At 37.7% G+C, this 23,587-nt stretch overlaps 3 protein-coding genes across 3 annotated transcripts; 1 reads left to right on the forward strand and 2 right to left on the reverse strand.

Annotated features, from left to right (window-relative positions):
* Nucleotides 1-336: 336 nt before the first annotated feature.
* LOC103514574 lies at nt 337-23,242 on the reverse strand. The gene is made up of 19 exons (XM_026827505.1): nt 23,224-23,242; nt 22,828-23,007; nt 22,371-22,513; nt 21,991-21,994; nt 21,698-21,854; nt 20,783-21,040; nt 20,058-20,216; nt 19,231-19,414; nt 18,305-18,442; nt 16,281-16,541; nt 11,852-11,994; nt 11,425-11,701; nt 9,618-11,106; nt 6,444-6,472; nt 5,506-5,678; nt 5,014-5,196; nt 4,621-4,660; nt 2,308-2,547; nt 337-1,173 (listed from the first exon to the last, which is right to left on the reverse strand). Exons 1-19 carry the CDS (start codon nt 23,240-23,242, stop codon nt 973-975), a joined length of 4,278 nt encoding a protein of 1,425 aa, XP_026683306.1. The 3' UTR covers nt 337-972.
* Nucleotides 9,597-11,410, reverse strand: LOC103514570 (RAC serine/threonine-protein kinase). The gene has a single exon (XM_008479467.2). The coding sequence runs from the start codon at nt 11,101-11,103 to the stop codon at nt 9,604-9,606; it is 1,500 nt and encodes a 499-aa protein (XP_008477689.1). The 5' UTR covers nt 11,104-11,410; the 3' UTR covers nt 9,597-9,603.
* LOC103514571 lies at nt 12,856-15,872 on the forward strand. The gene is made up of 3 exons (XM_008479468.3): nt 12,856-13,150; nt 14,156-15,251; nt 15,413-15,872. Exons 2-3 carry the CDS (start codon nt 14,185-14,187, stop codon nt 15,822-15,824), a joined length of 1,479 nt encoding a protein of 492 aa, XP_008477690.1. The 5' UTR covers nt 12,856-13,150; nt 14,156-14,184; the 3' UTR covers nt 15,825-15,872.
* Nucleotides 23,243-23,587: the final 345 nt, after the last annotated feature.

The raw sequence follows: 23,587 nt of genomic DNA on the forward strand, positions 1-23,587 counted from the left end.
AGGGGGACTAACGTGCTATCTTCGCTGGCTAAATCTCGTCAGAAACATACATGCCTCTGGATCTGGGAGTAGTAGCTAGGCTTATAACATGATTACCTATCCCGATATCAACCACGCACAACGTTGCTTAACTTCAGTAATCCGTGAGTGAATTAATGCATTCAACACGCTATCACCGCTGGTTACGGCAGACTAGGGATCAAAGTTTATTTCTGAACGCATTTCGCCATAAATCGCAGATTTTAACAATCGGTAACAAAAAATGTAGAATCTGAAGGATTATACTAGGCCAGTCTCCAAACATTCTTAGAGGTTAAACACATGAGATTGTAGAGACGGGGGTAAAATACGAGTATTTACATATATTTTAAAACAAAAACAAGCAACGGATAGGTTGGTATTTATTTGACTGGTTAAGTCAGCCAAGGTGTTCAGCCTTCATCTCATTTAGTGATCACTCAGTAGTATAGTGGTTAGCACAGTAGTACAGTGATTAGCACGGTGGACTTGGGGTTTAACAACTTAGGTCTTCTCATGACGGGGGTTTTACCCACCATTCGGCGACTAGCTACCCGTATCCTCACCCAGCCTGAGTGAACCCAGCAGCACGCGATTGCCCAGAGGGTCACCCATCCAGGTACTAACCACGCGCAACGTTGCTTAACTTCAGTGATCCAGGGGGACTAACGTGCTATCTTCGCTGGCTAAATCTCGTCAGAAACATACATGCCTCTGGATCTGGGAGTAGTGGCTAGGCTTATAACATGATTACCTATCCTGATACCAACCACGCACAACGTTGTTTAACTTCAGTGATCCGTGGGTGAATTAATGCATTCAACACGCTATGGCCGCTGGTTACGGTAGACTAGGGATCAAAGTTTATTTCTGAACGCATTTCGCCATAAATCGCAGATTTTAACAATCGGTAACAAAAAATGTAGAATCTGAAGCAAAGGTTCACCTCACCGGCTACTGGCTAGGTATATTCTGTGTGTATTTTCTAAAGCACCTGACATCATTAGCAAGCTGGGATATATTATGTGAGAAGGTAGAATAATCAGCATGGGATTGTAGCTGAGTGTGTAACGTATGGCGTTGTGAATCACTTAGTCCGGGTATGTCCAGTAGAAACCCAGGCAGAAACTCCGTGTAGAATCCTTGCATGTCTACCTGTGAATACAAAATACAGAACTACAGTGAACTTTTGGGAAAAGTCATTTTAGCAGCCTTTTTTTCCTTCTTCTTTTTGATAGATTAGGTAATAGGGTTATAGGACATGACCATCCTCAATCTCACAACCGAGGACTCTTTGACAGAACTACGGTGAACTTTGGGAAAAGTCATTTTAGCATCCTTTTTGTCCTTCTTCTTTTTGATAGATTAGGTAATAGGGTTATAGGACATGACCATCCTCAATCTCACAACCGAGGACTCTTTGAACCGGGCTTTATGGAGGCAAAAAGTTGGCGAGGCCAAATACCTACCAGGGTATGCGTGGCCATGGATGTAAGTAAGTAAGGTAATAAGGTTGAATGATAGAGATTGCTCTAGGCCCGGGGTTTCCAACTTCCATGTGTATGCGGGCCATATGCTAAATTGGAAAGTACTTCGCGGGCCACATGGAGCCCACTTTTCAGAAATACAGTCCGATAGAATTTTGAGCGCCGCGCCGCAGGCGAAATTTTTCAAAAAGTATTCACCTAATTGTAGCTGAACACTACTTTTTGTTAAATTTAGGTAAGTTTGTATAAATTTCAAAAAGCTTCGCGGGCCACAAAAATGGGCTGGCGGGCCATATGTGGCCCGCGGGCCGCTAGTTGGAAACCCCTGCTCTAGGCAATAATACCCGTGACCACTACACCACCTACCTCGGTGGTGTAGTGGTTAAGGCGCTCTATGCTCGTCTGGTAAACAGGAGGGCGCGGGTTTGATCCCAGCCGAGGCGAGGTATAGAATTTTATCCTCCTTTATTTGAAAATTTGACAACAATAAGAGAGCTTTAAGGATCAAGTGGCAGATAAAGCGTCCGGGGTTACATTCCATACAAGATTGATTTTGAAATAAAAAAAGTTTCTGTTTCTTCTTTGCCTTAGATTAAAGCTAGGAACACTGATACCCATCTTTTGTATCATATTTGGACAGTTAAGTTGATCATTGAATAAATTATGGATGAATAATAATTTGCTCAAAATTTGACAACAATAAGAGAGCTTTAAGGATCAAGTGGCAGATAAAGCGTCCGGGGTTACATTCCATACAAGATTGATTTTAAAATATTGAATTTCAGTGAAGAAGGAGCATTACCTGTGCCATATGGAATAGAGCAAGTGTTATCTCCTCAGTCAGTAGTGTATGTTGTTTCTCTATTAACAAGGATAGTAACGCCCTCAGGAAGCCTGGTAAGAAATGTGTCTGGAATGTGTCTTTCTCGTATAATCTCCATCTGGTATGTAATGCTTCCAATGCACGTAGGTTCTGCCCTACCAGACTAACATCAGGCGAGGTGCAGGATTGGCCAAACAAAAAGTTGGCGAGGCCAAATACCTACTAGGGTATGCGTGGCCATGGATGTAAGTAAGTAAGGTAATAGGGTTGAATGATAGAGATTGCTCTAGGCCAGGGGTTTCCAACTTCCATGTGTATGCGGGCCATATGCTAAATTGGGAAGTACTTCGCGGGCCACATGGAGCCAACTTTTCAGAAATACAGTCCGATAGAATTTTGAGCGCCGCGCCGCAGGCGAATTTTTTTTCAAAAAGTATTCTCCTAATTGTAGCTGAACACTACTCTTTGTTACATTTAGGTAAGTTTGTATAAATTTCAAAAAGCTTCGCGGACCACAAAAATGGGCTGGCGGGCCACATGTGGCCCGCGGGCCGCTAGTTGGAAACCCCTGTTCTAGGCAATAATACCCGATGGATGTATGAAATATGAAGGCATGTTTGTGAAAAACTTTAAGTTAACGCTGGAAATGTTTAAGTAAACTAGGCCCGCTAGGAAATAATGACTTCGTAAAATAAATTCAGAAGCATGTCTAAGACTTTAAACAATGCATCCCACACTTTCTACATACTCGTATGTCTAGTAGTAACTACATACTACTAATACTGTGCTAATTTTCTTTCTATGAAAGTCAATTATCATGCAATGAAGAAACTTCTTCCTTTGCTATAATTTCCTCTTCCCACCATGCTCCTGACATAGCTCAAGCCGATTATTGATGACAAAATAAAGAAGAAAACAATCTCTCATCTTTCAAAAGATAAACTCGGGTCTCTAGACATGGTGGCTTGACAGGGCTGGTTTTGTCTCAGTTCTACGTCCTCCAGCGAGACGATTGACCAAAATAACTCATGAAAGATTTTAAAGTCATCGGCTTAAGCCGATTATTGATGACAAAATAAAGAAGAAAACAATCTCAATCTCTCATCTTTCAAAAGATAAACTCGGGTCTCTAGACATGATGGCTTGACAGGGCTGGTTTTGTCTCAGTTCTACGTCCTCCAGCGAGACGATTGACCAAAATAACTCATGAAAGATTTTAAAGTCATCTTCTATAGCTTTTACATAAGAATGATGACATTTGAGCAGAATTTCGTTCACATTTCCTTCTGACAAAGTGGGTAAAGGTCTTCCGGAAGCAGGATTGTCTGTCACTTGCTCTGGACCTTCCGTGAACGCTCTAACAATCGCAGACTAGAGTTTTTGCCAAAATTGATTCCCCATAACTGTTTTCTAACCATTTTAGTGGGTTTGAACAAGAAATTTTGTTTACATTCCAAAAAATCAATAGAAATTCATTCTTCAATTATTTTATGTCTTTGACGAAAAAGAAATTTTGTTTACATTCCAAAAAATCAATAGAAATTCTAACTTCAATTATTTTATGTCTTTGAAAAATCGCCACGCGTCACTGAGAGCAGACTAGAGTTTTTGCCAAAATTGATTCCCCATAACTGTTTTCTAACCATTTTAGTGGGTTCGAACAAGAAATTTTGTTTACATTCCAAAAAATCAATAGAAATTCTAACTTCAATTATTTTATGTCTTTGAAAAATCGCCACGCGTCACTGAGGTACATATACTTACTAAAATGACCATTGTAAACAAAATGGCGGACGGAGGCCCTAATTTTCAGTACAGTAACCCATGACAGTATTAGAACTCACGCAGACTAGAGTTTTTGCCAAAATTGATTCCCCATAACTGTTTTCTAACCATTTTAGTGGGTTTGAACAAGAAATTTTGTTTACATTCCAAAAAATCAATAGAAATTCATTCTTCAATTATTTTATGTCTTTGAAAAATCGCCACGCGTCACTGAGGTATACTTACTAAAATGACCATTGTAAACAAAATGGCGGACGGAGGCCCTAATTTTCAGTACAGTAACCCATGACAGTATTAGAACTCATGAAAAAAAATTGCTTTGAAATATCACAAGCAGGAAAAATTTAAAAAATAAATTCCCGATACCTATTTGACAGAATAATGTATACTAGCTGGGGTGGTCAGGATTGCATGGCTGCTCTCTCGGGTTTATATTCCAACAGCCAGAGGCTAGTCTTCTCTAACTCTTTGACCGTCAATTTAAAAAAGGCTCTACTATTAATTTACCTGAAACTGGGAGCCTACATCTACACAACAGGTGAATAACCTGCAACACCCTTCACGAGTAGGTAAGTGTGAGGTTGATATAGGTTGTGGTTATGTACCGGGTTGGGGAAGGCAAGGTTGGTAAACTTGCTTTGTTTTTAAGTTACCACTCCCATTCCAAACTGTAGAAACAATATACCATCTCATTTCAACCCGGTACATAACCACAACCATGGTATTCTGTAAGTAAAACTGATATAAGTCCCTTCCTATTAACAAGGAATTAATTAGTTTAAACTTTGAACTTGGTCTTCAAAATCGCTTGTCAGTTATTTTATGTCACTGCTGAGATTCGAACCGCAGTTTCCTCAGTTATGATTATGAATTGAATGACTTAGCATAAGGATTACTTACACTGCTAGTAAGGTGAATGCATTAGTCTTGGGTACATGAGGTGAATCTAGATCAATAATTCGCGTACAGAGATCCAGGGAGCTTGGTACAAATATCTTGAACTGAGAGCTAGGCTGTTCTATGATGACTTGAAGTAGAGAGAACAGGTTGTCTAATATGGAATGACATTCGGGTGACATACCGCTGAAATCAAACACACCATATATTTTAGGATCTCTCTACATTGTCTTCAATTGGAATCCTTAACTTTAAGCAAAGTAGGCGTTTCTAGCCTAAGCCAGCTTGTTACTTTCACCATAGCAGAAATATGGATATGAACACAACACGAAGGAACTTTGCTTTTCTAGGCTGCATTGGGCCCTCTCCCTGTAAGGTGCGTTTCTTGAGTGAGTTCTTCAGTTTACTGAACTACTACATAGTAAGATCCAAAGGAAGTAGCAAGAAGTAAAAAATAATTGAAAGTAGTGTTGAATTATTATTTTAATATTCTACCTTTGGAAGCGATCTATAAAACATTGCACAGCGTTTTGTATGAGACCGAGCGGCATTTGATCTTGAACTATTCTGAATGTCTCTAGATAGAAAGCTATCATGTCTTCACACAGACGATAATTATGCTTCTCCAAATGTCGCGGGTATTCTAGGATCACTTGAGATAACCAGGGCTGAAAGGGGGAAGCAGAAATTAAATAAATAACGTTGTTAAATCTGTTTAAAAAGTAATGAGGACGAAAAGATTTTTTTTCCATGTCGGACGCAGCAATTTAGCTGCTAAGGTTATATCAGACTAGAGTCTAGTAAGCTTCGCTTTTTTTCACAAGGAACCAGGTCAAAGTTCCAGTAATTGAGTATACTTCATATTCTTAGATATACTCGAATTAGCTGCTGTGATGTCAAAATATTTCAACTTGTAAGTGCAAAGTTGCTCTCAGGACAGGATGGGAGATAAACTTATTAATGAAGCATGTTTTCATTTAATTTTAATTATTTACCCAGGCGTTGAGTTTATAAATGGAGAAGACACATGATAAGGACATGACTCCCACCTTATTATTGTTTAATGCAAGTAAACAACTCGGTAACATCAAGCCAGAGAGTGCAATCTCCAAGTCTTGTGACTCACATCATCATCATCATCATATGACGTAAACCACACATCACACACTAAACATGTGTCAATACACTATCCTGTCTGCCTCATAATATGTACATACACCACAGAGTCATTCCGCTCTCCGAAAAAAGTTTGAGTTTTTCTTTTAGGACGATATAGAATTGAACGGCGCGCGGCGCTGCGACAAGCCTGATAACGGCCAGGACATGGGTTCAATGCCCCCTGAGGCATGAAATTTCATACTCAATTTAGTCCATCTATTTGAGGATCTGACCATACAATAATGGTGCTCTACGAGTTAGGTGCTTGTGATTACCTTCCACTCGAGAGTTATCATGTCAAACTCTAGGGATGGATGCAAAGTTGATAATAGGGCAACCACCTAACCCTTGAACATACACATTGTTGTGCTCAAATTATCAATTTATGGTCTTGGTTTGGATTCCAACACCTCCCTCTATTTTTATTGACTTGGATCCGAACCACCAACCTCCAGATTCACAGTCTACCGCGCGAACCACTGCACCCCTGGTGTTGGTTTAATGATTTACATACAATGTATTATAATTCTACAGAGATAAATACTGAGCTTATGATGAATTGATTAACCAAACAAAGCCAGGTTCAAAAATAAGAACACAAGGAGTAAATTTATTTCCAATATAAATTAAAGTAATAATCTATTAATTCAAGTAGAATAAATTAAGCTAGCTTTAATTAACTTTACATCTTAGTACTTAGATATAAATGCATTCCTACCAATAGAACAATATTATTAAAATAGGAGATAGAGGTAAATTGGACACTTTTAGGGGCAACTTGATTTATTGGGAGGAATTTTCATCCATACAGGTAAACACCTATCATGTTATCCCAAAAAGGCCAATAGTATGTACCCGTTCATTAAGTGTTATGAGTAAATACCTGAATTTTATTAAAAATTGGGGTATGAAATGTTTGAAAATTTATTTATGAATTGTTTGAGAGTTGAGCTGGGGTATCACTGTACTTATAAGGGAAACAGTTCTTTCCCTTTTCCTACTTTTAAAATTTAAATATTGAGCAGTGTTGTCCTCAAGAGGAAAATAGGGGGTGGACTATGTTGTCTTTAAGGTACAATGATACCCCAGCACTGCCTAGTAAAAATTACAGATAAATATAATAATTATTATAAAATGATCTTGTAGCTTAATCAAGAAAAAATAGAGGTCTTAAGTCTTAGGACACGTAAAATTATTACACTTTCAGGATTCATTATTGATTTAATGATTAGAATAGTCCATTTTCATTAGGGCAACAACAGAGGAAAAACCCTTAGGTACAAAGCTTTTATTATTATTATTTTTCCCCAAAAATAGTTGCCCTGCTTTCATAGCTCATCATTGGTACTTACAGAAAGTTAGAAATCTAGATTTCCATGTCAAGATATTGGTTAGGACAAAAGAAAAAATATTTATAATCTACAATTTCCAGTAGAATGGAATTTGGAGCTCCAAATAAAAATTTGTACCTACTATAGGTACATGATATCTTCTTCTTCTCCTAGTGTTGTGTTTGATTCTAATCATTTGACAATCATGTTGCTGATTTCTCTTCTGTCTCATGATATATATAGGTATGTAATAAGTTTTACAGTTTATATAGACTTCTTAACAATGTTAACTATCAACACCAACCAATTACTTATAATTACTTATGCCCAATCAAACCACTTGGAAAAAAAACTTAGGTATGGAGATGTGAAAGTACAGATTGTGGTTTAAAATGAATGGTAATAAAATACAATAAAGTTATTTGGTATAGATAGGCCAACAAGAAATTAAGAAATTTATAAAATGCATATTTGACAAACAAATTATGAAAAGAAAAAAAAAATATTTTAATCAAATTAGTGTTTGATTCCTATGATATTTTTCCAAACAAGAGCTGATGTACAGAAATCTTAGTTTAAATTATAAAAGAAAACAACCCATTTTCAAGCTTGCAATTTGACTGAAAGAATTAAGAAAATGCCAAGAACAAAACTGTTCAGAAAGCAAAGACACAAGATTAATACATATGTAAAACCAGGCACTATTTGATAAAACAATGTATATGCCCTCTTAATTAAATGGGTCACTTAAGATCTCAATACAAGTACCTAGGTATCTCTAGGTTGGAAAAAAAAAATACAAGACAACTCAAATGTAAGCAATACCCAAGAAAACTTTTTGTTGCTTTTGAGTAGTCCAGTTGCTTTGAAATATCGCAAGCAGAAAAATTTTAAAAAATAAATTCCCGATACTTATTTGACAGAATGTATACTAGCTGGGGTGGTCAGGATTGCATGGCTGCTTCTCTCGGGTTTATATTCCAACAGCCAGAGGCTAGTCTTCTCTAACTCTTTGACCGTCAATTTAAAAAAGGCTCTACTATTAATTTACATTTTAGGTTCAAAATTTCCGATCTGATTGGGTCAAAATTGATTATTAAATCGCTATTAAAAAGGAGATTCTAATACGAACTCCTCAGGATTCTAAACCATTTTATGAACCCTAATAATCCCATCTCATCCCCTATAAAGATTATCTCGATAGCATCACTACAATAACACGGCAGCCAGAGTAGCAGATATATTTCATTGATAAAATTCCCAATGACAAGGTATCTACGTTTTAGACTGATTTGTATGACGTCAGGTATTGTTTATCCAGCAGAGTCTACACTACGTACATTACAATATTTCACCAGACAGCATACATACATACATACGGGGGAGTCACTTACACAACATGATGTATCTACACTGCACACTCTCTGAGGTTGAGGAGACTTCCAAAGTACCACAAGCCAACGGCGACAGCACGTTGAATACACCAGTTCTTAATGGATCACTCAAGTTAGGCAACGTTGCGCGTGGTTAGTAAGTTAGTATCCGGATGGGTGACGAGTTGGGCAATCGTTTTCTGCTGACTTTTCCCGACCCCACTCCCGGCTTGGTGAGGTTACCGCGCCGAGAGGAGGGTGACATCAAAACCTTCATAGCGAAGATAGAAAACTTATAACAGCCTGATAACTAATCATAATCATACCACTAGTGGTATGCGTTCCCGACGGTTAAGCAAGGTTCAGTTTGCTTGATACATCACGTGTTTCGGGGTACATTCACCCTTTTGAGGCGCACTGGTTGAATTTCCAGCGAAAAGGCAAAACGAGAGACCATACCTACATTAGAATTAGATTATTTACTTTCCTATCCCAGTAACACCACATGATCGAATTTAAGCTATTTTTTTATTATAATTATTATCTTGATATTATTATATATTTATTTAAGGTAAAACCTATGATCCAGTCCGTTTATAAATAAACTTATTAACCACATGATCGAATTTAAGCTATTTTTTTTTATTATAATTATTATCTTGATATTATTATATATTTATTTAAGGTAAAACCTATGATCCAGTCCGTTTATAAATAAACTTATTGACTTGCTATGTTGAACAACTCAGTGTTGAATATTGGTCTTCCTGATATGAAAAGTGTGGGAAGTAAGGCTGATTCTGTTCCAACTCTTCAGCAATACTGTTCAGATTACTGGGATGTTCAGGTGGTGTCAACTCAACAGATTCTCCTGTGAACTCTGTTTCAAAATATCTTGTATCTGTGTCAGATGTGACTTGAGGTTTGAAAGGTGGTGTCACTTTCTTGTCGTATAGATCTTTCCAATTGATACTACTGAAGAATGGATGTACCATGATTTCCTTTGCATCCTCTGGACCACCACCAAGTCTGTTTTTAGGGTCCTTGCGCAATAAACCACAAATAAGATTCTTTGCATTTTCTGATATGGTTTTAGGAAACTTAACATCTTCCATGAGAATTAATGTAAAGAGAATATCATGATCTCGGTTATAGAAAGGTAATCGTCCACACATCATCTCATACATAACAACACCTGTACCCCACCAGTCAACTGCTCTTCCATAGTCATTATCTTCCAGAACTTCTGGTGCAAGGTATTCAGGAGTACCACAGAAAGTTTTCGTTGTCCTTCCATAGTGAATTTCTTCCTTGCATAGTCCAAAATCAGCAATTTTAATATGTCCATCTTTGTCTAGCAACAAGTTTTCCAGCTTAATGTCCCTGTAGATAATTCCTTCTTCATGTAAATATGCCAAAGCAGAGATAATCTCTGCACTATAGAACTTTGCTCTGTCTTCAGGAAACATCCGTTCTCTTGTTAAATGAAAGAACAACTCACCCCCATTCACATACTCCATTACAAAACAAAGCCTGTCAGCTGTTTGAAATGAATACTTCAGAGATGTTAAGAACGGATGACTGGTTGTACGTAGAACTCGGTTTTCAGTAAGGGTATGAGCAACTTCATCCTTCTGTATAATAACTTCTTTCTTTAGAATTTTGATGGCATATAAATGTGCTGTTGCTTTCTCACGACACAAAATAACTTTGCCAAATGTACCCTTACCAAGAACTTTTAGGAACTCAAAATTTTCAAGAGTCACTTTCCTTCTTCCACTTGTACTGCTTGTTGTACCTTGGAGAGAAAACTTAGCTTCCATTTCCATTTTTCTCTCATCTTCTTGACTTCCAACTGTTGGATTGCTGTTTGAACCAACATCATTTTCATCAGCTAAACTGTCAGCAACATCTTTGATAGCAGCTACCCATTCTTCTCTTTCACGTCTTGTCTCTACATGAAATGTTCGTTCAATGACAGTTGTCCACTGAAGTCCTCGAATAATAAATGTATAGGGTTTAGGATGATCTGCTTTCATAATTTGACATCCTTTCACAGTGAAATTGTTGAGAGGTTCTACAGGAGATGTGTTGTTTTCAGGTTTGTTTTTATACCCTGTGAGGGTTCCATCTGACAGCAATACAAAGTACCTGGATCTCCAGTTTCGAATGTGCTCTCCTCTCTTGAAGAGCCACCCTTCCTTGACAACAGATGCTGCTGGTACAGCCATAGTCTATTGATTCCAACTCAAAACAAACACATATTTTACAGAAATCTACATTTTAAATAAATGACCTCTGATAAAAGGAGTGAGAACTCTCCTCCATATAAAACTTGCTTTGCAATCACGTCTTGCGATTACTTCATACGAACACAAACACACACACGGATAAAGTTATTTAGAAATACAATGAAAAAGTTTACGATTACGACGCAATTAGAAATTTAAAGAGAATAACAATCACAATAACATGTGACAGACACTCTTCAGAAAAATATGAATGAATGAAAATTTGGGTGAAAAATAAAAAAATTGCCAAACTTAAATTCACGATACATTTACAACTTGCCTGTTTTCACTTACCTCTAGTGGTAGATGTATGAGTGAGTTGGGTACGATGAGGGATTGTAGAGAAGAGAAGTTACAGACAGGTGTGTGCAGTACTAGGGTAGATAGGAGATGCACGGCAGAGTGAGAGAGCTTGGCGGGAACAGTCTTGTCTAAGATGAGAGGAAGTGATGCGGAGTGCAGCGTGTGGAATGTTGTTTCCTCATAGGGGAAGCTGTTAGCTAGCCAACACTTGAGAGAAGCGAGGATTTCTATTTGCCTGTGAGAGGGGGAGAAATGTGTTATTAATGGTAGCAATGGTATTATTAGTCAACCTCCATGACAGAGTGCCTATTTCACAAAAATCAAGTGAAAACAAACCTAAATTAGATGGTAAAAATCTACCATAGAATAGCTTGAGTTCACTCACAATTGTACGAGAAGCATAGAGATGGGACCAAACTCTGGCTTGCAGTAAATCTGAGCCCGGGTGAAATCCAATGCCATATGACTTAACGTATGTACGAGATCTGTACGTCTAGCTTCTACACATTGGTGAATACGAGTAAGCACCTGAAATGAAAAAAACAACTCATATAACAATATAGTTCATTCAGAAAATGGGAAATATTTTAACACAAAAACGCGTCCACTCTGCTGTTTTAAGTCTTAGGCCGGCCATTCACTATCAAGTAGACCTGACAGGCGATCCTGTCCAGGTGTAACTGTCAGGTCTACCTGAATCTGATAGTGAATGGTTGGCCTTAAACACCCTCCGAGGCAGATAGAGGGTGTCCCAGAAATTATGCTTAAATTGTTTTCCTCGAAGCTTGTTTGAAATTTCGAAAAACAAAAAAACCCGTAACTTTTTGATTTTTAATGCGGATATTTTGACAATATCGCGATTCGCAAAAAAAAAAAAAAAAAAAAAAACCCGAACTCCCCAAGGGGCCAAATCAAATTCCAAGTTATCTTCAACAATTTATTATTTAGCTTGTTGATAATGGTTTATCCAACTTTAATAAAATTTGGGAAAAATGTTCAACACATGAAATTAATTTTTTCAATGGATTTTGGGACTGTTTGGGCACTTTGGAGATCCCATAAGAACTCAATGAAATAAAGTCTTCATTTGGCCATAACTGCTGAAAAACATGTTTATCTAGTTTTTCAACATTTCCATTGCCAAACGAAGGAAAATATTTGAGAACAACAACACCGTCATAACAACTACGCATCGCTCCATACACCACTACACTACTGCTTGCCAAACGAAGGAAAATATTTGAGAACAACAACACCGTCATAACAACTACGCATCGCTCCATACACCACTACACTACTGCACATGCTCCGACCTGGCCAGACAGCCAATCAGATTGCGAGAATAATGCATCCACCCTTTGGAAATTCAACATGGCCGGCAGAAATGCATGGCAAAATGCATGCGCGGGAATATTTGAAAAATAAAAAATTGAATTTTTTTTTATTTGAAAAAAGTGTGAGTTTGAAGTAAAAAGTAGAAACTAGAAACACGAAGAAAGCTGAGTTTAACGAAAACGAAAGTTGTCTTTTCTACTTTTATCATCAGATAATTATAAACCTACATACGTACCTACGACATATTTATGTAGGATAAAATTGAGAAGTGTTTGTTTCTGCCGCAGATATAATAACTAGTTAACTAGTTGAAAGAACTGTGATAAGCTGGAGATCCATTTAAGCAGAAGTAAGTTTAGAAACAGAAAACAATTAGTCAGCTAGGTACTTGATCTTAATAATAGTAATATTTTACTTGAGCTTTTCAAGAAATGGCATAATTTTAGTAACATGTGGTTCAGTAAAGTTAAATAGAAAAGTAAAAATCCCCTTGGAAAAAGACACTTATCTAATCCACAAAGACACACTGTGCTCAAAATTTGATGAGAAAATTTCCTTTATGTGTTTAATGTACATTTATCCAATTTCTTGAAATTGGACAAACCATTTGATATTTATGGTATGAGAAAGAGAGAAAACAAACATACAAACTAAAAGAAAAATTGAGCTGAAACTCACTTTATATGTCCAACTAGACTAGATTCATATTTTATGAACATTTCTCAGTACCTTACCCAAAAGAAAACCAACACTATAAAGCAAGTTTGTAACTTATTTTTCATTTACTAACTAATATGTTAGTTATTATGAATAACTTAGACAAAAGACCCAACATTGACAAAATAGACTAGAGACAGATTTCATCTCCATCTTGCGTTTGTTTCCCTTAATTTTAATAGTTGGGTAGATTTAAGATAGGAATGTCAGTTGTTGCTTTTTTCGGCAATTCCACCCAATTAAAGTGTAGACATAATGTGAAAAAGAAAAAAAAATGTTCAATTATGAATTTAGCACACAAAAATTAGTTTAAAAAAAATAATAATAATACTTAAATAAAAAATAACATCTTTTTTTTTAAGAGGTTTGACAGAGGGAACTGTAACTGCTATGGTCTTACCGTCCCAAAATCGAAGAGAGAAGGAAGACAGGATAGGAGAAAGCCAGCCGTTCCAAGAACGAACATTATACCATCAGGATAAAATCCGCCCCGGGCAGGAATTGAACCCGTGGCCTAGCGCTTACAAGGCAGACACACTACCAACTAAGCTAACTAGGCTGGCAAAAAAAAAAAGAAAAAAAATAACATCTAAATGAGTACCTACTTAATAACAATATCCTTTTTCCTTTGTTTCAGAACCTAATCACAAGAAGAATTCAAACAAAATGTCTTCTAAGATAGAAGATGATGACTTGGTTGAGCTACACATAGAATCCACCAATCCTTCTGATCCAAATAAAGAAATTCCAATAGACACAAATGAGAAGCTGTCTCTTCTTATTGAATCTGTGGCTAGAAATGCATGTCTGCCTTGCATCCATAGTGGTGAGAGTGAACCTCTTGAGCATAAGAATATTGAACCCTATGAGAAAACAGTTGAGAAGTCACTTAACATACTCAATGTTATACTTGACAAGTTCCAACGCAAACAAATCAAAGCTATTAAACAACTAAATCCAATTGAAAGATCTGCCATTCTAAATCTTCTCCTACTCTGTGGAGAACATCAAATGTTGAGAACAGCATGTAGGAACAATAGCAATGTGTGGATGATGCAGGTTGATAAACTGATGGATCAATACAAAATCTGGATATCTGATGAGACAAACAAACTGAGTACTGAGATTTTAACTAAACTTTCAAACATGACACAGAAACCATGGCCGGAGTTGATAACACTCTATGCGGAGATGTGTTTGAGAAAGTTAAGCAAGCAAGGTGCTGACAGTAAACAGTTTGCTCAACATCCAGCAACTACACATTGTTACATATGGATTCTAATCAACATAGATACATCTCAACTCATGTCTCATATACAAGAACTTGATGTGATGGAGTTCCTATGCAGCATATTTGATCATCATTCCAATGTGTTCAAGTTGATGGCATTGCAATGTTTTCTCTGTCTTATGGACAAGATGAGTGATAAAGACATTAATATTGTGTTTAGCTCGGAGAAACTGCTCAAAATCATGAAGAATACACTTTACCATACAGATTTGAGCCTCATCATGCCTACCATCCATTGTATCATTAGATATATGGAAGCGAGGCGTGCTCTTAGACCAAACAACACAGATGCCATGCTTGTTGATTATGAATGGAGTCTGATTGATGACTTAAGAGATATCATCATCCCCTTCATAGAGACAGCAAGTAAACCTGAAGTGGAGAAAATCTACATGGACGCATTCTCTGTCATGATAAACTTTACTCGTGTGTGTAGTATTCGGTGGCATTATCCTATCATGCAGATGATAGAGAAATCTATTGCACGTCCTGAGATGTTCTCCAGTGTTCTCAAACTGTTTGAAACCTACATGCTCAATACATGGCCATTCATATCCAGGTTCAGTGAACAATATTGTACCTATCTGTTCAAGATGTTAATGGATGGCATTATCCTATCATGCAGATGATAGAGAAATCTATTGCACGTCCTGAGATGTTCTCCAGTGTTCTCAACCTGTTTGAAACCTACATGCTCAATACATGGCCATTCATATCCAGGTTCAGTGAACAATATTGTACCTATCTGTTCAAGATGTTAATGGAGTTACAGTCAGAGGAACATGAAGAGGCTATACGTAAATGTTTCTATCTGATTAAGAAACAAGGAGATAATGATGAGCGACTTACGTATTTTCTCACACAGATTCGAGACCAAGTGAAGAATAGGCGTATTAGAAACTTAATAGATTATGACTTTGGTGATGGCTTGTATTATCAATATAAAAACTTCTCTTTTCAAGATGAAGACGAAGATGAAAAAGTTGCAGAAGAGACAGTGGGTAGTAAAGAATAAGACAAAAGGCTCTGCTTTACCACAAATAAATTCACGATACATTTACAACTTGCCTGTTTTCACTTACCTCTAGTGGTAGATGTATGAGTGAGTTGGGTACGATGAGGGATTGTAACAAGACCAAGAGGCAGGCCAAGGAGAATGTGGTTTGATAACATCAAAGAATGGCTCAACATACAGACAATGGAGGAGTGCAAGATCCTGTCGCAGGATAGACAACAATTCAGATCTACCGTCAATACAGCATTATCAAACTTGGCAACCATCGACCACGATGACGCTACTCAATGATGATGATGATGAAAGTTGCTCTTCCTGGGGCCGACCCTGAAAAAGTCCCTGAAATTTTACATAGGTAGCCTATAAGAAACTAGAGGTAAATATAGGCTCGTTTACAATATTTCAGATTTCTAAATCCATCAGTTCAAAAAGTGAGGTGGGGGGGGGACTACATACCTGTGTATAATTGCACATGGCACTCAATGCTTCCCCAGTGATTTGGTTGGAATGAGGAGTGGTGTGTCTGGCCAGGAATTCTGCATACGTTAAACTAGCTGGCACCCAATAAGAGAGCTGAAAAATAACAAAATCGAGTATAACTAGGGGCCCAATGTACGGTAGAATTGACTCAGAGAAAGGGGCACTACAACACCTCCAAAGGCTGATCGATATCAAAATTTCTTCTATGTGACTCTGATGTGGATGGGATTTTGTAACCTAAATGAAAACTGATGGCGTTAACACCAATACTATCCTACTTCGTAAGTGTTGGGGCAGCACATCTCTCACATAGGGCAGCAACGGATTGTGTCAAAATTCCAATAAATACCGATTCCGCCCGAGACATACATAGGTGGTAGGTAGGATTTTTTATTTTATTCTTCAGGACAATTCAATCTCGAGCTAAATAAACTTTGAGCTGAATCCTCCTCGTCTAAAACTTTAGCAGAATAGCTCAAGTTTGTGTCGACAGAGAAGGGAACAGCTCAGGTCTATGGCAATTAATTTTTTCATGGATCTTCTTTCTTCTTATGACAATTGCTTCTTGTTCCTTTCGAGCTTTAAGCTTCAAGTATGTGGATGATCTTCTCCATTTGTACAATTTGTGTGAATAAAATTTGAGATGCTCACAAAACTTCAAAACTTTGTAAGGCTGAGGATATGATTTTGTATACTTACAACTAAGTTGACGCGATTCGCAAAAAAATTCGCGAAGTCCGCGAAACGGGGGCCAACTTTAAAATCTTAAATGAGAACCCCCTGTTTGTGATATATCAAAGGTCTTAAATAACGTAGTACTTTGGTACAAGTTTGAACTCGATCCGACAACCAGGGCCGGAGTTATGGCCTATTCAAATTTTCATTTTTCCATGTTCTCCCGCCAATAGGGGAAGCACCAAAAATGGGAAATTCATATCGATTGATGATTTGTGCTTCAAATAGGTCCCACTAATGGTTCATATTGAAATTCGAACCCAAAAATTAAATTTAGACTTCTGGCCCTGATGGCCTCCGGGTGCAAAAATCAATGTTTCAAAATTTAATTAATTTTTGGGGCCCAATTTCAATATGAATCATTAGTGGGACCTATTTGAAGCACAAATCACCAATCGATATGAATTTCCCATTTTTGGTGCTTCCCCTATTGATGGCCTCCGGGGGCGAAAATCGATGTTTCAAAATTTAATTTTTGGGGCTTAATTTCAATATGAATCATTAGTGGGACCTATTTGAAGCACAAATCACCCATCGATATGGATTTCTCATTTTTGGTGCTTCCCCTATTGACGGGAAAACAAGGGAAAATGAAAATTTGAATAGGCCATAACTCCGACCCTGGTTGTCGGATCGAGCTCAAACTTGTACCAAAGTACTACGTTCCTTAAGACCTTTGATATGATGTATCACAAACAAGGGGGGGTGAAAATTAAAATTTCAATAGGCCATAACTCCGGTTCTGATTATTAGATCAAGCTCAAACTTGTACCAAAGTACTACGTTCTTTAAGACCTTTGATATGATGTACATATCACAAACAGGGGGTTCTCATTTAAAAATTTTAAAGTTGCTCTCCTAAAGTTGCTCTCCTCAGGGCCGGATTAGCCCCCCGCGGGGCCCGGGGCAGTTTCAATGGCGCGGGCCCCCCAGTTTGGGCTGATCGAACTTAAAATTTTCAGCGCCGCAGGCGAAATTTTTCAAAAAGTAGGTAGATATGTGCCTCATGCTTGTCACAAGTTAATTTTTTGACGTACCTGCGTAATTTCTCATCCTGATTTTCGCTGAACGCTAAAGTGAGCAAAATAAAATAGAGTGCCGCAGGCGAAATTTTTGAAAATTTTGCTAGATATTTAAGTTGCTCTTCCTGGGGCCGACCCTGAAAAAGTCCCTGAAACTTTACATAGGTAGCCTATAAGAAACTAGAGGTAAATATAGGCTCGTTTACAATATTTCAGATTTCTAAATTCATCAGTTCAAAAATTGAGGTGGGGGGGACTACATACCTGTGTATAATTGCACATGGCACTCAATGCTTCCCCAGTGATTTGGTTGGAATGAGGAGTGGTGTGTCTGGCCAGGAATTCTGCATACGTTAAACTAGCTGGCACCCAATAAGAGAGCTGAAAAATAACAAAATCGAGTATAACTAGGGGTCCAATGTACGGTAGAACTGACTCAGAGAAAGGGGTACTACAACACCTCCAAAGGCTGATCGATATTAAAATTTCTTCTGTGTGACTCTTATGTCGATGGGAGTTTGTAACCTAAATGAAAACTGATGGCGTTAACACCAATACTATCCTACTTTGTAAGTGTTGGGGCAGCACATCTCTCACATAGGGCAGCAACGGATTGTGTCAAAATTCCAATAAATACCGATTCCGCCCGAGACATAGATGGTAGGTAGGATTTTTTATTTTATTCTTCAGGACAATTCAATCTCGAGCTAAATAAGCTGAAACCTCCTCCTCGTCTAAAACTTTAGCAGAAAAGCTCAAGTTTGTGTCGACAGAGGAGGGAACAGCTCAGGTCTATGGCATATAATTCTTTCATAGATCTTCTTTCTTCTTATGACAATTACTTCTTGTTCTTTTCGAGCTTTAAGCTTCAAGTATGTGGATGATCTTCTCCAGTTTTCCAAGCATTTTTGATTTCCATTATGGTATTTTGTGTGAATAAAATTTGAGATGCTCACAAAACTTCAAAACTTTGTAAGGCTGAGGATATGATTTTGTATACTTACAACTAAGTTGATTGGTCCTTGGGAAGATGAATACACATCTGGTTCTAAAACTAAGCAGTCCATCTATTCTGAACCAATAATTCAACTTAAGATGAGATAATCATGTCACAGAAATGTCAAGAAATACATGGAAAGTGTCAAAACAGAAAAGACTTAAGTGTAGGCGACTAAGTTGACAGTTTCATCAGGGAATAGATCTGTTATCTTAGCTATTAGGTCATTACAATGATCCAAACACTCCTGCTTCTCTGTTTTATTATCTTCATTAAGTATTTCATCATCTAGACAGGAGCTGGCTCTGATCTCATCCAGTAACTTGCTTAGCAGACTACTAACCACCGGTTTGTATCTGAAAACAAAACAGAGAACACATTATTTCCTGGGTTCTTTGGGAATTACCTATTATTGTAACTAAAAGAGCTGTGTTAGGGCGACCACAACCCGGGTTCCCATCCGAGACTACTAATCACCGGTTTGTATCTGAAAACAAAACAGAGTACACATTATTTCCTGGGTTCTTTGGGAATTACCTATTATTGTAACTAAAAGAGCTGTGTTAGGGCGACCACAACCCGGGTTCCCACCCTATCCTTATTTTCGATGCCGTGTGAATGCGCCCCAATTCCGATAACGTGTGAACGCGCCCTGGGGTCATCTCGTGCACGGTAAATAAACGTTCAACACTGTAATCTGCATCCTCCTTACAAGCCGAATAGAGAGAAGTGGATCTTTCGTAGCTAATATTGTATTTTTTGATCAGGTCATATAAAATTGTTGGAATAAGTGTTGAAAAGCTGAAAGACAAAAGTGAGTTCTTAGTTTTAACTCGACAATTTTCCTGTATTTTGTGTGTAAGTTTGTTTTATCATAATGCTCAAACGGTTTTTTCCAATGTTGATGAAATTTTGTACAAATGTTCATAGAGGTAATTTTCTCACTAGATTTTGTGCCTCATCCAAGCTTTGAACAAATTTGACTGAATCTCCACTTACTGCATGAGTAGTTGTTGCTTCGAGTTGCCCAGCTGCTCGACCAGGGTGATCCACACACCTAGACACTCGTAGAAATGTTCTCTGGTAACACGACACTCGAATGTAAATCTCAGGAAGGCAGTTAGAAACTCCAGTGGATTCAGATCTGATGAGGTCATTTTTCAAACCGCGCGCATTTGAATTTTACCTATTCAAAACCAAACACGTGCTTTGAATTTAAGAGATTTTTTACTTTCTTTTTCTTTCCAAATTTAGAGGTAGTGAATAATTTTATTGCTCAATTCCCTTGTTATTTTTTTTATGATATTGATAAATGATAGCAATACTTAATTACTTATACCTACTGTCTTATTATTAATAGATATCATTATTATTTTTAAGCATTGTCAATAATAAAATTCTATTTTTCAACTGGGATTGAACCCATGCTCTCCTGATTACCACCGTTTTGACTCTTTTTCGTAGCTAATATTGTATTTTTTGATCAGGTCATATAAAATTGTTGGAATAAGTAGTGTTGAATAGCTGAAAGACAAAAGTGAGTTCTTAGTTTTAACTCGACAATTTTCCTGTATTTTGTGTGTAAGTTTGTTTTATCATAATGCTCAAACGGTTTTTTCCAACGTTGATGAATTGTACAAATGTTCAACACATAGAGGAAATTTCCTCACTAGATTTTGGGCCTCATCCAAGCTTTGAACAATTCTGACTGAATCTCCACTTACTGCATGAGTAGTTGTTGCTTCGAGTTGCCCAGCTGCTCGACCAGGGTAATCCACACACCTAGACACTCATAGAAATGTTCTCTGGTAACACGACACTCGAATGTAAATCTCAGGAAGGCAGTTAGAAACTCCAGTGGATTCAGATCTGATGAGGTCAAGGGGGACCCTAGACGTGAGTCAGGGAGTAAGGTGGACTCGACACGGTGCCAGTGATTAGATATGACTAGCTTCACATTCTCCGTAACCTTGCTGATATACCTGGGAGACGATCATACAAATTAACAGTTTCTTCTTCTTTTTAAGAGGTTTGATAGAGGGAACTGAGGTCTTATTGTCCCGAAACAAACAAAACAAAAAAAAAGACAGGTTCAGAGAGAGAGTCAACCGTTTCGAGAACAAACCTTCAGTTAGGATAAAGTTCACCCCGGTCTGGAATTACCTTGCTGATATACCTGAGAGATGAGCATACAAATTAACAGTTTCTTCTTCTTTTTAAGAGGTTTGATAGAGGGAACTGAGGTCTTATTGTCCCGAAACAAAAAAAAAGACAGGTTCAGAGAGAGAGTCAACCGTTTCGAGAACAAACCTTCAGTTAGGATAAAGTTCACCCCGGTCTGGAATCGAACACGTAGGCAGGCGCACTTGATATATTCATGGTTGCTTAAAGATTTAATGTTAACCAGGCTTAATAAGTTTGGCTTACCTTATTTTATAGTTGACTAGGGTTCTTAGTTGGGGATTATTATTTACACCGACTCGAGTTTCGCCTCACTCGTAGGCTTGGTCTGGAATCGAACACGTAGGCAGGCGCACTTGATATATTCATGGTTGCTTAAAGATTTAAAGTTAACCAGGCTTAATAAGTTTGATTTTTCCCCACTACATTGTTTCATATTGATTTAGTGAAGTACTTACTCATCTGGAATGTTACATAGAGGCAGTGTGGAGACGTTGTGAATCAAAGTGAAGGAATGTGAAATGACATGAGATAGCACAGGTAGAAATGAGTTCGGTACGAGAGCTTTGTATAGGATCTCATTCGGTGTCGGTCGGTGTAAATAATAATCCCCAACTAAGAACCCTAGTCAACTATAAAATAAGGTAAGCCATTATCTAATTTGGGTGTCTAATATGAATCTAATTAATAATTAATAAGTTTGATTTTTCCCCCACTACACTGTTTCATATTGATTTAGTGAAGTACTTACTCATCTGGAATGTTACATAGAGGCAGTGTGGAGACGCTGTGAATCAAAGTGAAGGAATGTGAAATGACATGAGATAGCACAGGTAGAAATGAGTTCGGTACGAGAGCTTTGTATAGGATCTCATTGGTGTTGTCTACAAAATGTCAAAATTTGCATCTAAATACAGACGCCACCTACTCGAAGCTACAAATAGTGTTTTGTCTACAAAATGTCAAAATTTGCATCTAAATACAGACGCCACCTACTAGAAGCTACAAATAGTGTTTTGTCTACAAAATGTCAAAATTTGCATCTAAATACAGACGCCACCTACTCGAAGCTACAAATGGTGTTGTCTACAAAATGTCAAAATTTGCATCTAAATACAGGCGCAAACTTACCAGTTTGGGTGAGAACTGACAGATCGAATTGATGAGAGCTACAGAATACACTTCACCTAATGGTACCCAGGAGAAATATTGCTCAAATGCCTCCAGGAGAGCAGCAATGATTTTCAGATTGGATTTCCACACCTCTAAAGCCCCTGGGAAGTAAAAGAAAGTATGAATTATATTTGAATGTCTATTTGACTTCAACCTGTAATCTCAGCCTAGTTACTCCATTTGTATTATAAATAAAAAAAGAAGAACCACATTTGTCTCATTGTTACAAATGTCATTCCTTGATAACTATGTAGGTACACCTCGAATTTTTTGTGGCTTAATTTGGACTCAAACCAACAAGCTCCAGGTCAAGTTCACCGTGCTAACCACTAGGTACACTAATTAAGATAAGATGGTTGATACAAATTATTTATTTATTTACTCGCGCTTAGCGCTTGAAAAACGAAAAACATACTTAGCAGCAAAGTAAATATATCCGGTACAACACGTGACTGAAAGAAGTTCTTCACTTCATTTTTCCTGGAATAGCTAATGTCTTCACGAGGACTGAGGAATTCTTCAGAAGTTATTTGAAGAAACTTGGCTCCTAGTATGACGTGAAACTCGTTGCTACTGCTCTTTATGTCATGTTCTTCTTATTTTCCTTCACATTTTCTCGTGTTCACACGGGGTCTGCGTTTTTCGTCAGCCTCTCAATCAGCTCTAGGGTGATTGCTTTGGGCTGACATTGACTTTTAGTTTTGGCTACAAAAATATTACCTACGAGTGGATGGCATGGACGCCCTTCGCACTCAACCTTTGCTATTTCTTTAGCAAGGGAAATTCCAGGCTAAGTATTCTCCCTGGAGACCCCCAGCCAGACTATTCATGTGTAATGTTAATTTAGATAAATATTGGTTTATCACCAATGAAGTTGCTTCGTTATCAGCATATAAATTCCTGGTTATGGGCTCCTTTTTAGGGAAGCACCGAGTGTTAATTATGCGCCTGGGGTGTTCCTCGTTTTGGGTGTATTTGTTGGGGGGGGGGGTTTTAGTGTTGTATAAAGCAACAATTAGGTAAATTTACCTGAATACATAGGTAGGTAGTAGGTATACGTATATTTAGCAACCTAGTAAGTATAATAATAAAGGAAAAGAGAGTAAAATCAGTCGTAGGTGGGGAAGTACATAGATAGGTAGTAATTAACCCTGTGTCTTCTCTAGTCATTTAAT

Source organism: Diaphorina citri, unplaced genomic scaffold, assembly GCF_000475195.1.
Source record: "Diaphorina citri unplaced genomic scaffold, Diaci psyllid genome assembly version 1.1 scaffold1172, whole genome shotgun sequence".
NCBI lineage: Eukaryota > Metazoa > Arthropoda > Insecta > Hemiptera > Psyllidae > Diaphorina > Diaphorina citri.